Genomic DNA, 17492 nt, shown 5'->3' with positions numbered 1-17492 from the left:
GCGTTATTTTAGAATGTCAAAGAAAAAAGCTCAAAAGTTATACAATAACCAGTATTTTTTAAATTTTATTTAATGTATTTTATGTTATTCAATAATTTTATTGAATGTATTAAATATATTGTATATTTTAAATGTAAAGCAAATGTGAAATTTTCAGTTTTCTTACTTTCATTCAAATAATGTTTTGCTTTTCAGTTCAAGCACCAAATTTAAACAACTAAATCATTCAAAATTATTTAGAATATGTGTGTATGTGATTGGGATGATATTTGGCCAAACACTAGATTATCGCGATGGGCAAGCGGCTATGCAGCAATTTTGCAAATAGTAATGGCTATTCTTATACTTTATCAATTTATCCATGCACGTAGGTGAAGATGATTTTCTATCAGTTCTTTTAATATTAATATTTCTTCGTTTCAGACCAAAGCGATGTTTCTATTTGGGTAGCTATTGCAGTATTCGTTATACTGTTGTTTATGGCATTTTTGCTGCTCGTTGGAGTTTTGATGGTGACTGTCATTTTCTTTTGCAAATTATAATTTTAATGAGAATCTTCTTCTAACTTGCAGAACCATAGAACCGTACTGAAAGGGTTTTTCATACTTTTTATATTCGTTGGAATTGCTACTATAATCTTTTTAATACTTAATGCTTTCCAATTGATTGACTGGCGCGAAGGTGAAGAACATAAATGTTGGTTGGCCTATGTCCTCTGTACGGCATTTACAGGTGAGTTTATTTACCTTTAACGCTTACTTGTAATATCGAAATAATGTATATGATTCACTCAGGCATTTTTGCATTCACGCTAGTCGTAACATTCTTTTACATCAAATATTTAAAAGACGCGGAGCCATTGTAAGACGTTATGTGAAAATGATGTATTATAGGTATGAACATTAATCAGTGTCAATGCAGAAATAGAAGATAATGTTGATATAAACAGACTAAATATACATATAATAGATTATTCGTTGTAATTCATTAAAGGCACTATTTTATCATTGTTTTCCATTCCAAATGATGCAGTTCAAATTACTTAGTATTTTCCCTTTTTTTTTGTTTTTAAAATAGTAAAGTATTTTAATACTAAAATATAAAATACCAAAATACTATAATGTTTAATACTATAATGCTAATACTCTTATTCAAAATACAAAAATGCCAAAATACTAAAACACTAAAATATAAAAATCCATAAATACTAATACTGAAAGTCATTTATCATTAGAAATGAGTAATATATTTGCATATAAATTATTATTAGAACAACATTTAGTGCAAAAGCATCATTATGGAAAAGCAACAACAGATTTTGTTTAGTTTAATGTGTATGTTGGATTAGTTATCCACACGAAGAACAGAATGTGAGTATAATAAATCTTCTGATTAAATGAAGATAAGAGAGATACCGAAATAAAGATGTTGATATTGACTTAATTTTAGTATTTTGTTCATTGTATTTTATCAAAGATTAAAAAGTAAACTCTGATTATTTCAGCAATCTATTTCAGTCGTGTCGCGCATTGTGCCTGCTAAGCTTTAGCTAAATGACTTACATAGCTCATTTAACTTGATATTTTCTTTTTTGTTTTTAAAAGTAAACTTAAATACTAAAACACCAAAATACTGTAATAATAAAATACTAAAATGCCAAAGAATTTAAAACAAATTTTTTTAAAATACTACAATACCGAAATACTATAATACTATAATAATAAAATAATAAAATGCAAAATAATTAAAATCCTAAGATATCAAAATACTAAAATAACAAAATACTTTAATGTCAAAATACTAAAACATTAAAATTGTCAAACACTAAAATACTATAATACAAAAATGTATATTATTATTACTAAAACATTAAAATTGTCAAACACTAAAATAGTATAATACAAAAATGTATTTTAATATTATTAGATTAACATCTAAAATTACGGTTCATTGCATTACAACCATTTTTTTCAAATAAAATCGTCGTCATTCTATTCCAGTCGTGTCAAAGCAAAGTACTTAAATACTAAAATACCAAAATACTACAATAAAATACTAAAATACCAAAGAATTTAAATCCTATAATATCAAAATACTAAAATACCGAAATACTAAATAGCTTAAATACTTAAATGCTAAAGTCCTAAAACAATTAAATACTAAAACTCGAAAATACTATAATACAAAAATACATATTAACATCTAAAATTACGGTTCATTGCATTACAACTGATTTTTCTAATAAAATCGTCGTCATTCTTAGTTAAATGACGCAGCTCATATTACATGATATTTCCTCTTATTGTTTTTAAACGTTTTCCGCAAGCCAAATAGCCAACAATTCTGCAGAGCAGAACAGAACGGCAAAAGGACAGACAGAAGCACTTGCTGAAATGTGGAAACGTGGTGTGCACATTTCCAGCTCAATAGCGCGCTCAATGAATAATTTAGTTGAAAATTTCGGCGCACTTTTTGTGCGAAAATGCGGTCTATACAGTTATTTGAGTGCAACAGCTAAGAGTCCCAGCATCCAACATGCCAGCATCCCAGCATCCCAGCATCCAGCATTCATTCCTCATGTCTCTTCCTCACTCAGTCTGTTCCTCATAGTGGAAATAAAATTTATGCGTTTTTCCTTACAGTTTTTCTCATTTGGCAAACGGCGTTTATTCTTCATTTTTTCCATTTTGTTTTTTTTTTTTGTTTTTGTTCTCTTTTTAGGGGAAGGTGTTCTCTGATGCCTCATAAAATGCCTTGCGCAACAGTTGAAAAAAAACGTCTAAGCACCCCTCCCACTTCCGCCCCCGCATCACACCGCACAGTCGGGCCATTACCTACTGCACTTCGCTGGCGTTGCCATATCAGCGCCATAAATAAATTTTCTGTTTGACTTTGGCGAAATTGCAAAAAAAAATTGAATAATAAAATAAAAAATACTGCATGATATGGCAATTGTGGGCGTTTGAGCACGGTTGCTCCAGGACATGGCATATGTGTCTGTGTGTGTGTGTGTGTGTCTCTCTCTCTCTGTGTGGGTGCGTGTGTGTGTGTCTCTCTCTCTCTGTGTGGGTGCGTGTGTGTGTGTGTGCGTGTCAGCACATTACTTTTATGACTGCAAGCGTTTTCTGCGGGTAACCAGAATAACAAGCACAAAACTAGAACTATGAAATAAAAGTGCAAAGAAGCTATTGTGTGTGTGTGTGTGTGATAAAACTACAAATTAAGCGGCAATTGTCAAAATTTGTCGTGGTTGCATATTGAGCACACTCAAAACATTTATAGTCGACTACGAAATACTCTTCAGATATGCGAAAAATTTTTGTAAATGGATTACTGATTTCATTTCGATCTGTTTTTAATTATTCTGAATTGCTATTTTGTGAGTCTACTATAAATATCTAAGACTATAAAAGTGAACTGAAATAGCAACACTTAAATGCATTTTGTTTGTTGCTCCAAGAATCTTTACTCCTTATTCGAACTCTCTTCTATTGATATACTAAATAACTACTCACTCTCGCAATGTTTGCAGCCGCTCATACATTCACAGTATTAAGGTATTTAGATTATTTACTAAGTATTATGTTATTTACAACATTATATTACGAATTATGCTAAATCTGTAATGATAATGTATATAGTATCTGCTACAAAAACCAGCGAAAAGGTTTTTTAGCTTGTCAACATCGAAAAGTGAGTAATGAGTAGAAGCTAACATTGTTTTAAATACGTTTGTATACAAAAATGTATAACTAAAAAATGTTTTAAAGTTAGAAATTACTTTTTTAGGTAATTTTATCCCAAAAGTATTTCACCTAAATTTTAATCGATCAATATTAATATTTGACTAATTGTGACCACTTCGTGTGGTTTGTGCAGTTTTAATAGTTACTGACTTTAACATAACATAAGATATAACATACAACATACATACATACGTTGCTGTTAAGCTAATATACCAACCCATAAATGTATATACTTTTGTTATGCATTCTGTTTTTGAAGAACTTATTTACCAACAACATTTGCACGAAAAGGCGAAATACAAATAAACTTTTAATTTAATTTTATTCCAATATAAAATGTTCTGTACAACATGGTGAAGCTTAAAACTAAAAATATCATTTACTTTTGCATCAAAATAAATGCAGCATAAGAGACACAATGATATGTATTGTTTTGACGATTTCTGAATAAAAAACTTCAAAGCTATTCAAAATAAGCATAAGAGCTGCAATGGATTGGTTTCTGTTGTGGACAGCATAAATGTTTATGGTATACTCGGTAAACAAATTAATAGCAGATATCTCATTGTCAAGTACACTAAAGTTTTCTCCCTTTTTTTAGTTAAATTATTTGGAATAATCTGTGAGACATTATAAAATTGCTCATGTGCAAACTCTTCAAATTTCGTTACAATTAGTTGATAATATAATAGGTCTGTAGGAAGAAAGAAATCTAACGAAGGAAACATGATAAAAGTAGCTTATCAAATACAGATGGCCGAATAGTAACAAATTGTTGAAGTTATTTAAGTTTATTTCATATTTTTATTTATAATTTTATGGTGTAGATGCATATATTATGATAGTAAATGAAGAAAGTATTTTAATAATGCGATTATGATTCGATATGTTTTGCTTCTATTATTGAGAATGGGCCACATTCAATGTATGTTTAATAAAGGAACTTTGAATAAACCTCGTAGGTTAAGTTCATCAAAATGAACTCACATTTAAAATGCCACGACCAGTGAGAACTGTGAAATTAAGGGAGGAGTGAGGAGGAGAAGGCATATGCAAAGCTGAAAATCCTTGGAGCGAGTCCTTGTTCGAAAAATATATCCAGAGCTCCGAGTTTGTCTTCTTAATTAGTGGCCAAGTTGAAGAAGATGCAGACAAAGCTCAAACTCTGTCCGTGTTCCGTGTCTGTGTCTATAACTATATCTATATTTGTGTCGACTGTCGAATTGAATAGCTTTGTCTGTGCTCTGTGTATGTATGGGTAAGGGTATGTGTGTTAGTGTGATATCTTTTGCCATGCAGCAGTCTGCAGAACATTTTGAGGCAAGTGTTTGCTTTGTGCGGATTATGATTATTATATGGCAATTATGCGTTTGTCTTTTGTCAATTTTGTAGTAAGTGAGATTGCCTTAAGTAAATGCTGAGCGGCAATTTGTCTCAATTTGAAAATAACGCTTCGCAATCAAATCGAGAATTTACTCTTGGCTATTCGGTGATATTAGTCTTTCAATTTCATGACAGCATTTGGGTGCATTCTGCAAACTGCACTTCGAATCGATAATAATCCGGGAATTTGTGGCAACTCGCAACTAAACAATATGCTGCAATTTGAGACCAGACTCAATCGTTCACTCACACACTTTTGGTAACGCACCTTCAATAGACAAATTAACATTTCGACAAAGGCAACCTAATCAAATGTCACAATCACGCATGCGGCTTTTCTCTCCTGGCCTGGACGCAATTCGCTCCCTTTTGCTTTCCTGTCTTTCAGCCCGAATCCTGGACGCATCCTGGCCCAAAGTGACATTGTGTTACCGGGCTGTAGAGGGGAGCGAAGGGGAGTTGGCCAGGCAGTGCCACTTTTTGCCAGCTCTTTGCATAACTTTCACTCTTGTCAGTTGCAAATTACGCCGCACGTTCACCCAATGCGAGGTATGCGAGTGTGTGTGTGAGTGTATGTGTGCGGCAGAGATGTCGTAATTTAAAGCTTATTTTGACACTCACAGCCTGTGGCAGGGTCTGGGCAGGGTCTGAGTCCTAGCTCCAACTCCAGTATGCCAGCTACAACAGTAACACCCAATTTGCATCTTTCAAAATCGTGTTTTGTTACATTTTGTGGATGCGCAAAAATTTGCATACGACAATTAACACTCCAAAAGGCGCGCATGAGGGCGACGAAGGGACACGCGGCAGGGCGTTGCTCTTGGTCAGGCGTCGTTGTGTCTAAGGGTGGCAACAGAAGCAACACCAACAACAGCAGCAACAACAGCAACAGCAACCACAACAGCAACTGTATCTTATGTGAGCAGCCTATTCTGCATATTGAGCCAGTGCAACAAACGTTGCAGGCATTCCCCTTACGACGTTGCGTATACGTGATGTTGTCTACCACACTGACAAGACCAACAGCAACAGCAGCAAGTGCTGTTTATGGTACAAGGGAGAGAATTGAGATATGTAAATGCTATGAATTGAAAAAGCTATTTTCTTCGCTACATGCAGCCAGAGAATTGTGTGTGTGTCTGTGTTGCTTGCTTGGTTGGTAATTTCAACTGTCACAAATTCTATTATTAAATTCTACGTTAGCAAAATATGTTAATACGAATTGCAAAATATTTTTCCACAAATAGTTGGCAGTATTTATTTATAATTTGCAGAGCAACACTTTCTGACAAAGAGACAGCTGGAGGGAGAATACCTTAAAGTAAATTAAGAGCCGCAATCAGCCGCAAACATTTCACACACACAAACCTCATCCAAGCTGAAATCGAATGACAGACAATTGTCGCGCGCTTACCCCAAAAGGGTTGCCAGCAACTCCCCAAGTTGCAAGGGGGTTGTTGGCGTTTGTTGTTTGATGCCGATACTGATGTTGATGCTGATGCCTGATGCTGTTGCTGCTGCCAAGAAACGTCATGATAAGCACACACACACACTCGCACACAGACAGAGAGTCACTCACATACACAGTTGCACTTAATACGCTTAATTGACTTTCATGTATGCACGAGTGAATGCAGCGACACGACTGCAGGAAGAGAAGGCGACAAAAGGGAAGTGGGATGGATGGAGAGTACGTAGGGGGAAGAGGAGAGCACACATTGACGGCTGCATGTTGCATGTTGTTCGCCAGGCTGCCGCATCGCTGAGCCAAGCTGATGACGATTGATGACGTGCGCGATGTGAAATTAGCTGGGCAAAAAGCAAAACTCAAAAGCCAAACAATAATCTAAAAGCTATCGATAAATTACTCTTTAACTATTTTGGTGCATCTTTAACTCGCGCCTCAGCTGCACAACACGCTCTGCGTCCTGTTGCCTGTCGCCTGTCGCATTGTCAAAAGGCATCCATAATCGCAATCGTACACAGGATGCGAGCACACAAAATGAAAGCAGCAGCAAGAGCAGAAGCTGAAGCGAGTACATTCATTCATTCATTCATTCACTCACTCACTCACTCACTCGCATTTAATCACTATTCACTTCATTGAATCACTTATTCAGCTGCAGTCCAAAAATGCCCATATTTCCCATTCTCTCTCTCTCTATCTCACACTCTGTCTTTGTCTCTGTCTGTGTTGTGGGTGGTGTTTGCGTTGTGTGGATTTTGTGGCTATTTTACAGCACTCTATTGTCCATGTATTTGTGTGGCCAGCTGCACACAGCTGTGTGTATGCGTGTGTGTGTGTGGCTGTTTATTTGTGGGCTTGTCATTCGCATTTGACAGTAAACCGTTCAATACATTCTACATAACTCGACAATTATGCAAGCATTTTAAACCTATCAATATTAGTGAGTTTCCTCTACAAACTGAATGATTTACAGAGTCTCTTTTTTTTTTGTGAAGTTGCCATTGTCAACATAGCGGAAATAAAGTAACGATAGTTATCATTATCAGATGCGATTTTTCAATTATTTCTTTCGCTTTGCAGATACTAAATAAAACATCAATTTGTTACTTTGTTTTTATATCCGCTACGCAAAGGGTAGAAGGGTATTATAACTTATGTAACAGGGACTAATTTCCTATCCCATAAAGTATATATATTCACGATCAGAGACTATTAAAGATAAAGAAGCGATGGATAAAAGGATACGAACAGATACAAATTTTAAAAATTATTTAAGAAATACTTTTGTACCACAAAAACCGACTACTGAAATTGGGTCCTAGTTACTTGGGCTGACAATCTGGTATATTTTGTACTCTATGGTATATTTTGAATGTAGTACAATATTGATATAGCCGATTATAGCTTTCGCTATATTTTGGTATTTCTGCAGTATATCAATTTGGTATATTTATGGAATTATACCGCACTGTTTTGCTGTTATTCAAAATCAGTCGCAGTTTTCTTACTTAGTTTAAGTTAGAAATTTATCAACTGCCATTTTCATTATAGTGGTAAATTTTATGTAAGTGGTGAATTTGAAATGATTTCTTTTGATTTTAAGATACTAAATTTATATGGTAAATAACAGGCTAGCAAGAGTAAACATATTATCATTTTAAATTCCGTGCGGGCATTTTGTTGATTACACTCAACCAAAGATGTAAATTGAATTATAATGCTACGTAAGTAAATGCAGATCCTGTTAAATTAAAACTGTGAGCTACAGTCGATGAATAAAGATATTTCCCATTTAAGCTTACAATAATTGTTTAGTTTAAGCCATCAAGTTGACACGTGCTTTTTTTAATTTTTCAATTATTTCTTATCCTATTGAGATAAAAAATTGTTTACGTTTAGTTGGCACGTCCTTTTTTATATAGTTGCCATTGACAATATAACAAATTTATTTATCGTTTTTTTTTTAATAAACGTGCGATGGTTATTAATGACATCGCGTTAAGCAATAATATGTCAATTGTGGTTCGAAGTAAATGGTTTTATTTAGGCTCCTTTTTTTAATAAAGTTTATAAAGAAAGTAAAGGTGTCATATTTATTAATATCATAGTCTGACAGTTGTGATACTTCAAGTATGTCTTATGCTTTCGTTTATTTAAGTTAAGTTTAATAAAATTCAGATAGTTATCATCATCATGCTAAATAATTTGATGTCAGCTGTGATTTTTTCATTTATTTCTTTTACTGTTGGATTACCAAACTGAAATTGTTTAGCTTAAGCCATCATGTTGACACGTTTAATACTTGAAGCTTAAGCGACAGAGCCGCAATGCACAATGAAACACACGTGTTGGGTTTTTGTTGCTTTATTTCTCGCATGCCTCACATAATTCGTGAGTGCATTAAGCCCTTTTTGAGACTTCTGATGCTGATTTTCTTGCACTTGCACTTCAATGAAATAAAATGTGAGCCTTTCTCAGGCTCCCTCTGTGTCAGCTCTGGCATTGTTCGACTGTCTGTGTTTGTGCCTATTTGTCTTTGCAGCAGTCGCTCGTTGCATCGCTGCGAGTAAAGTCAATGTCAGGCAGGCATCAAGGGAAACTCAATTATGCACACAAACACACTTACACCTGCAAGGATACACACACACTTGCACACTCGTGCATTAACTAGATAGCAGAGACGCATACATACATCACTTTTATTTATTTACATGCCGGCAGAAGAAATCCTTTGCTATAGCAGACAGTCGCACCTTGGCTACTCTACCTTTATTTCGTATTTACTTTGCTAGCAGATTTCCTTGAAGTTCAGCCTAGAGATGCTTTGGCTTTCCCCCATCTTTTTCTTCATTTATTTAACTCTGTTTTTTATGTGTGAAGACGCAGCAAAACACACACAAAGACGTTGACATGATGTGTGTACCACGATGTGACACGATGTTGCTGTTGCTTTTGCTTTTGCTGCAGCTGGCGCATAATGAGCGCAAAAGCATCCTGTGCTGATTGTCTGCGTTGGCAGGACTCGTCCTGTTTCATATTCGGTACGTTTGCCAAGATTTGTGCGCTTTTAGCGAGGCGACATTCAAGTTTTTCCCCCTTTATAAATACCATACACACACACATATATATATAAATATACTTCTATCTCTACTGTCTGTGTGTGTGTCTTTTGTGACTCTTTGGCACACTCCTCTCTCTCTCTCTCTCTGTATGTGTGTGTGTGTGTGTGTGTGCACGAATGTTAGTCGGCATGTCGCCAGTTTTGTTGACGTCGCCTTTGGCCGCCTCCTGCTGCGTTTTGCGACATGTGTCGCATTCGCAGTCGCATTCTTCGTATCCTGCCAAAGTTAAATGGATCTCGTAATTGTTGTCATGGCCCCTTCACGCAGTTTGCCATTGCCAAGCTCATCCTGGATGCTGTATGTTGCTCCACGCTCTACGCTCCACGCTCCTTACTCCTTGCTCTTCACCCTGCGCGCCTTAATTGTTTTCTTTCGCATTTGAGGCGTAATTTTTTTTTCATATATTTCTTTTTTATAGAAATTGCGGTTTAATTGCTGCATTTTAAATGCAATTGAAAAGGCATTGAGCACACGTTTGCACTCTGCGCTGTGGCATGTCCTTTCAAAGGGATAACGTGACATTTGCGCTCGGCTGCTTTTTGAGGGTTGCTCCTCGCCCGCCGCCACCTCATCTCTCCGCTGTGTGTCTTGGTGTCTTGGTGTCTCAGCTAGGTAGGTTAGACAAACACTTTCAGGGACAACACTTGACACGAACACAAGAGAGAACAGAATATCCTTTAGGTCCTTGACTGACTCTGCTGGCATTTGAATTTATCTTTAGGTTTCATATTGTTTTTGGGTTTTTGTTAACTATTTCAACCGTATTTTGATCGCTACCTACATATAGCATAGTTGCTTTTGTTGACAATCTAATATATTTTTCACTTTATCGAATATTTAAAATGTAATAGTATATAAATATACCAAATATAGCTCTTAGTATGTTTTAGTATTTTTTCTATATTAATTTGTATTGAATAATTTGCCACTTTCATGGCAACAGTTTAATAGTCTATCGATATACTAAATATACTGTTCGGTATTTTTATATAGTATATTTTAGTATTTTTGTTTGGGTATAATATGTAGCTTTTTACCTTGTTGTTTGATATTATTAAGCAAAATGTTTAGCTTTAAAACTTCGCAAACCTTCAATTGAGCTTGCTGAAAATCGCACTTGGATGCAGAGTTGAAGTTCAAATTCATTGCAATAGTATATCGATATACCAAATATAAAATTCGTTATATTTTCGTATTTTTTCTAATTTAATATCTTTTTTCATTTTCATCATTGTCAGAAAGTAATAGTCAATTAATATACCAAATATAGCCTATGGTATGTTAGTATTTTTGTTTTGGTATATTAATTTAATCTATTTTAAGAGTAATACTGCACTGTTTGACGTTTTTTGAAAAAGGTATTGCTCATTCTACTCAAATTTAGCTTTAAAGCGACGCAAATTCTTCAACTGTGCTTACTGCAAATCGCGATTGGAGGCAGAGTTGAAGCTGGATATTGAATGCACATTGAACGCTTCCACTGTAATCAATGCCAATTCTATGGCAACATTGTCGTCCCATATACATAGTCTGCTCGTCTGTTCGTCTGCTCGTCTACTCCTTGCTTTTCAGTGCACTGCAATGCATTAAAAACCTAGTGCGCACTAAAAACGCATGCAAATATCCTCCTCGCAGTCTCTTGCTCGTCCTTTTACTCCCACCTCCCATTCACCCAACCATTTGGAATCAATCCCTCGGCAGTTGCTGCAATTTTCCATGCATTTTCATTTGTGCTGCTAAAAAGTCTTTTTCCCTTTTTTTTATGCGATTCACAAACAGCCGCTGGGGAAATTGTTGGCTGGTAATGAAACGTCTATAAAACTCAAACGAATGCACACAAATCGCAAATCATTTATCATAAAAGCGCATTGCAATCCTCCTCTTCTATTTTTTTTTTACTATCACGCTTTTTTCAATTTTTACCCGAGTTGGTCGGATTCACAGAAATAATCGAGAGAACCGAATGAAATTCGAAGTGAAAAACATTCAGACTTGTTGGCTAATCACAACTTACCTGAGCAACTAAAGCATCCAAGAAAACTGTAATTAAAGCAAAAAAAATGTGTCAAATTTTTGAATTTAATTTCGATTGGTGTCGTTATCCATGCAAAAGTTACTTATACGCACAGTAGCCAGCATCGAAATCGAATGTATAATTGCCTATTAAAAGCAAGCCCACGTCAAGTTTTAGCTACTTTTAATTACTTGACAGCTTCAATGGAAAATCGACAGATGCAGGAAATATTTATTATTAGCAGAGTTTTTTTTGACAGCCAATCGGGGAGCGAAAAGCGGAGACTTTGCTTGTCATTCGATCACAGGTAGCATATAATAATAGAGTATAAAATAAAAAAGCACTTCGGCTACTGTGTGAAAAGCAATATAGTATTTATTTCTTTTGTTTATAGTTTATGTTAAGCAAGCGAGTGTTTCCTTATGGTTTATAAACTGCTGTGAAATAAATCTGGAACTCTAATTGCCGAATTGCCTAAAGGCTTCTGCTGAAAACTATAAATGAGCATCATACAAGGAAGAATTGAAAAAAATAAATTTTAAGTGTTGTACCATTTAATTTGTTTATTAACTTTGCGGAACTATCTGGTCAACTGATATGCGATATTTGTAATCCTAAATATCAGACGAAACATGTTGTTGTCTCTGAGGAAACTAGGCAAGGTGTGTTTATTTCAGTCACTGGACTGGTTGTTCGATAGGTGGACAGCTGGTCAACTGGCGCCGATTAATTACAAACTCAAAGCAGTTGGCGTTATTTATGAGCATGTAGCGTTAAATTGTCTGACGATTTATATAAGACACCGACTGCTTGGACAAGAAGCTGCTGCACGAAATTTTCATAATCGAAAATGTGTAAAGGATTTAATGGCGAGGTGAGTAAAAGACATAAAATAAACAAATTGATATTCATGTCTTTTCGATTTAGCATGCATAAGGGAATTAATTGTCACTTAAGGCGAACATTAAGCAGCAGCAAATTCAACTAACACAAGAAGGTGATAAGAAGATTTGCATAAAAAAAGGAAATTCAATTTCAATCGTTTAAGTTTATTACGTCTATTAAATGTGTCTGAATTTCACTTTTGTGCAGTGCAGAGAAACAATTGTCGAAAAACTGTTTTTGTTTTTCCTAACAACTAACATTTGTATCTTGTGCTTTGACAGTACTTCAAAGATTTATTATTCGATAATTGATAATTAAAAAAAAACACTGATTTTAATTTTTACTTCCTTTTGAAGTTCACAAAACGAATGTTTCTTATTATTCATTAATGAAGTGTTAATTAAATTCGAAAGTTATATTCAGACATTTTTAGTGAAATATTTTTGAAGAGTGTAAGTTTATTTACAATACAAATTATTTAATTAAATTATTTGGTAAGCCGAAGGCTTTTGTTTTAGAAATATCATAGTTAGTGTTAATTTGAATTATATGATACCTTACTTATATTTCCAAGAATGTCTTTCTTTATAGAATGTCTTTCTTTTCCGTTAATAAAATACAATTTAGATTGGAATGTTTTATGAAGACATATATTTTTAGAAGTGTTGATATTCAAAATGAATATTTATTTACAATATAAATTCTCTAATTTAATTATTTTATTGTCTCTGCACATTCTATTTATTTTGTTTGTCCAAGCTCTCCTTTAAGCTTCGAGTTAACAATTTTGATTGGGATTATTTCAATGCTGAGGCAAAATCGAACTGGCGAGCTGAAGTTTATACGTTGATCCATATCTGGCTAATGGCTGAGGGGAGAGGGGAGGATGGCTAAAGAGAAGCTAGGCCAGTACACGACACGACAGGACAGCACTGACTTGGCCGGAAAGAGTCTGCACAGCAGGCGCCTGGCTGGCCGGTTGGCTGGCTGACTGGCTGACTGGCTGGTTGGCTGGCTAGCAGGCTGTGCACGTTGTTGGGGCAGGTGGAGCACATGGCACATTTGAGCTGATGCTGCGTCAAAGGCAACAAATTCAAGTGGCAACATGTTTCGACAACAACAGCTACAACAAAGTGCACTACCATAGATGCCAGGGCCAGCGGCAATGCGAATGTTGTCGAACAACACCAGAGCAGCAACAACAACAAACAGAAACAACAACAACAACAACAACGACTAGAAGAGGAAGCAAGTTAAGGCTGCTCCCTTTCAACTCTGCTGCAGCTATTGAAATCTGCTTTGCTGATTGACGTCGAATGTTGTGGTTTCGGTTACGATATTTGGTTCCAAAATACAAGCAACACACACACACACACGGGTCGAGCGGGGGGCGGTGTGTGGGGTTGAAGGTCTAAGGTTGAAGCAAAAGTGGCTGCAGCACTAGACACAGCAGCAACAGCAACAGAAGTTGAATGAGAAGTTCGGATTCCGCAAATGTTGGCATTTTGTTGCTGGCCAAGTTAGTTTTGCTATTGTTATTGGACTAAAGGGAAAGGCATTGAAGCACAGTTGGAACTCCGCATTTCGTATTTGTTGCAACTTAAAATGTTACAATAAATTTAAGTTGAGCTAAAGGCAAAATTTGCATCCAATCCCCAAATATTGAGATGGCGACAGCTTCAATTACAATTTCAATTTTGTAACTATTTCGGTGCATGTGAAGTGGACAGCAATTTATAACCTTTCAAAAATGCAAAGCGCTGAGACAACATAAAGAAAAGCAACAAATTATATAATAATAATATTTTTAGATTAAAAAAAATGCAAAAAATAATTTATATTGCGATTAAACATTTTATATTTTATTGCCATAATATAACATTTTTTTTCTTTTCACAAATAATAAAAGCAACATAAAGCTTATATTAAAATTATGCTACATAAATATAAATTGTATAACATTCTTTTTAATATGAGTATAGATTTAATTTATTTCCACTGCTTTGAATACCTTTTGCTTGTCTGCAATAAGAATACAAAATTTGAATGCACAAGTTCTCATTTATTTCGACGACACTTTGCTCAGAATTTTTTGCAAAAAGTTTACCAACTTATTTCCGCACTTGAACTTCACTTAATTATAATTCAATTTCTCGATATTATATATGTATATATATTCTTCTTCTTCCGATCAGTCAAGTCTAAGCAACACTGCGATAAACGGCTGGCAACCAATCTCGTGCTAAGCTAGAAAAAACGCGCGCGCAACTGAAACGCAAGCAATTCACCTGCGCTAGCGACTCTTTGAAAGCTTTTGGGCGAAATTCGGCGTAAGCTTGAGAACAGCGATTGCGAAAAATTATAACAAAATTTCCGCTTTTTTTCCGTTAGGCAATGGCAAATGGCAATGCGACTGCTTGGGCAATGTCTGTAGGGCTATTGTGCTCTGCTGCTTGCTACTGGGCGATAAAGTTAAAAGCGCGACGACGAGAACGGCGCAGCAGCGAGAACGGGAACCGCACGTAGAGAATGTCAAATGGAGACTGAAGCCAGACCTAGCAGCAGGTGCAGCAGAAGCAATAGCAGCAGCAGCAGAAGCAGAGCAGCAGAAGCAGCAGCAGCAACTACGACGGCAGCAACTGCGACAGCGACAGCAGCAGTGCTTGCAATGAAATTCCCTTCTTATGCGAATAGAGCACACTAAATGCTTGTGGCTCCCCCCCCTCCACCCCCCTACACGATGCCCTATCCTAAGAACAACGATGCCAAAGCAGAGCCAGCGCCAATAGTTGCACTCGACGTCAGCGCCAGCGACTGCGCTGCAGCGTCGAAGTTTGCAGTCAGCGTCATCGCTGTCGTTGCACTCAACGATTATTCGGCCGAACAGCTCTTGTTCTTGTTCTTTGTCTGTTCGGCTCTCTAGCAACTACTACATACTACATGGCGGTGACAGCGACGACGCTTTTCGGTGTCGTCGCTAGATGCAAGGACTAACATGTTCGGTCGCGACTGATGTAGAAGAAGACACGTTCTCGGCGAAGATGTTGGCGGTGCAAAGAGCAAAGCCTATGGAACATTTAACAGACCGACAGCCGACGAATGTTAACTTAACAGTTGAGACAATCAAATGTTAACGAAAGCAGGAAATAAACTTCGGAAGTGCAACAAATGCAGTCAACTCTTTGCTGCAACGCAAGAGCGCTTTTTAAGAGCACAACTGTGCAGAATAGTGAAAGTGAAAAAAATTACGAACTAATGCAATAATGACGTATCCATAAAAAAATGTTGAACCTTATGAAATTCAGTAAGTTCGGTCAACAGTTCAGAGCAAACAACTTAGGTTTGCAAACTTATGTTATCACTGTAGCACTGTCGGAACCCTCTAAATTTTTGCACAAATAGCGTCTTTATATACAGTAGCATGTTCAATTGCGTAGCTCTGACCAGAGTTAACCTGCCATATGTTTTGTTTACCTCACGACAACAAAGTTTCGCTCTGTTGTGCCACTTTATTCCAAAGAGTTCACCATGGTAACACGATGATTTTCTCTTTATAGTCACGCTCTCTTTAGCTGCCGCTTTACAGTGTTACTCAAAATTGCAACTCATTTGCTGAATAGCGTCTGTGTACACTCAGTTTGAGTGGAGTTGAAATGTACTTCGCTTACTGTCCCCAGTATGGCAACACTGGCGTCTAAATAATTCAGCCTACTTCCAATATTTATTTTAATTTATTAATTTTATTTTATTTATATTATTATTATTATTATTATTATTATTATTATTATTATTATTATTATTATTATTATTATTATTATTATTATTATTATTATTATTATTATTATTATTATTATATTCACATTGCAACTTAAATACCATGGGAAAGTTAAATGTGTTGCATCTATTCTCTTCATTTTCTGTTGTTTCTTCAACTCGCACTTCTCCATCTTCTAATTTTCTCGCCACAAGAGGTGTTGCATGTTTGAATATGCCACAGTATGTCAGTCAGTTTGCCTGTGCAGTGCACTATGGTCCCAAATCGCGATTTGGTGGCATAAAATCGAATATTGCATCTATCGAGCTGAAACTTGGCATACTTCATTAATAGACCACTCTAAATATTTAAGCAAACTTTCAAGTAAGTTTGACCACGCCTACTCCAATGCCCATATAGACATTATGACGTATACGTGATATTTTATTTAAATTTGTTTTTTTTTTTTTTATTAATTGCTCTCTTTTTTGTCGTCACTCAGTGTACATTCATCTATTTGATCAAATACAAGTTCAACCAGTGCGGAAGAGTGGCGCCCGCTGTCCATCCACACGTCCAGCAACGTGGCGTGACAGAATTCAAGCACATCTAAATAATTAAAGCATCGGAAAAGCCGCAAAAAGCCGCAAACCAAACTATTATTAAAATTTAATATAAAGTGTCTACTATTGTTTAACATACATTAAACAACGCACAAATACGCAGAACACCTTTTTTTCCTCTACAGAAGACGAACACTTTTGTCAGCTTTTTGATTTCCTTGGACAACACAAAACAGTACAAATATATAACGTTAAACAAATTACCACACAAACTGTGTTTATTATTCGTAATTTGCATACCTCCAACTTCAATATCCATTTTAAATAATAGAAAAATATTGTTTAGTTTAGATTTGCCAAGCGCTCAAAGTTATTAAAAATTTCCCGCCAATTTTGTCACAAAAATCAGCTGCTCAATCACCTGACTTTAAACATCTGTAAAAATTGCAAGGTTGCATTTTTGACAAAAATATTTATTGATACTTTCTATCTAGGGTATCTAGTTTAAATATATAAAAAAAAAATTCAGATTTTCTTCCATGAAATTTTGGACTTTA

The 17492-nt window shown here is 35.7% G+C and overlaps 2 protein-coding genes across 2 annotated transcripts in view; one reads left to right on the top strand and one right to left on the bottom strand.

The window, feature by feature from the left end:
• LOC117567062 (protein muscleblind) overlaps positions 1-15022 on the bottom strand; it is a 203697-nt gene extending 188675 nt beyond the window's left edge. Inside the window, exons 1-2 of the mRNA XM_052005002.1 lie at positions 14630-15022; positions 11734-11759 (exon numbers count right to left, since the gene is read on the bottom strand). The gene's annotated coding sequence lies outside the window, so the exon portion shown is untranslated. The remainder of the gene's footprint in view (positions 1-11733; positions 11760-14629) is intronic.
• On the top strand, positions 166-1024 carry LOC117567064 (uncharacterized). The gene is made up of 4 exons (XM_034246804.2): positions 166-367; positions 424-512; positions 573-732; positions 795-1024. The coding sequence occupies exons 1-4, from the start codon at positions 244-246 to the stop codon at positions 863-865; spliced, it is 444 nt and encodes a 147-aa protein (XP_034102695.1). The 5' UTR covers positions 166-243; the 3' UTR covers positions 866-1024.
• Positions 15023-17492: the final 2470 nt, after the last annotated feature.

The sequence above is a fragment of the Drosophila albomicans genome, chromosome 3 (genome assembly GCF_009650485.2).
Source record: "Drosophila albomicans strain 15112-1751.03 chromosome 3, ASM965048v2, whole genome shotgun sequence".
In the NCBI taxonomy this organism is placed as follows: Eukaryota; Metazoa; Arthropoda; class Insecta; order Diptera; family Drosophilidae; genus Drosophila; species Drosophila albomicans.
This window is presented reverse-complemented; position numbering and strand designations above follow the sequence as displayed.

Coding starts and splice junctions, on each gene's coding strand:
- LOC117567064 (XM_034246804.2), top strand. CDS start 244: ATGTGTGTATGTGATTGGGATGATATTTGGCCAAACACTAGATTATCG. Junction 368..423: donor TTATCAATTTATCCATGCAC/GTAGGTGAAGAT, acceptor TCTTCGTTTCAG/ACCAAAGCGATGTTTCTATT. Junction 733..794: donor CCTCTGTACGGCATTTACAG/GTGAGTTTATTT, acceptor TGATTCACTCAG/GCATTTTTGCATTCACGCTA.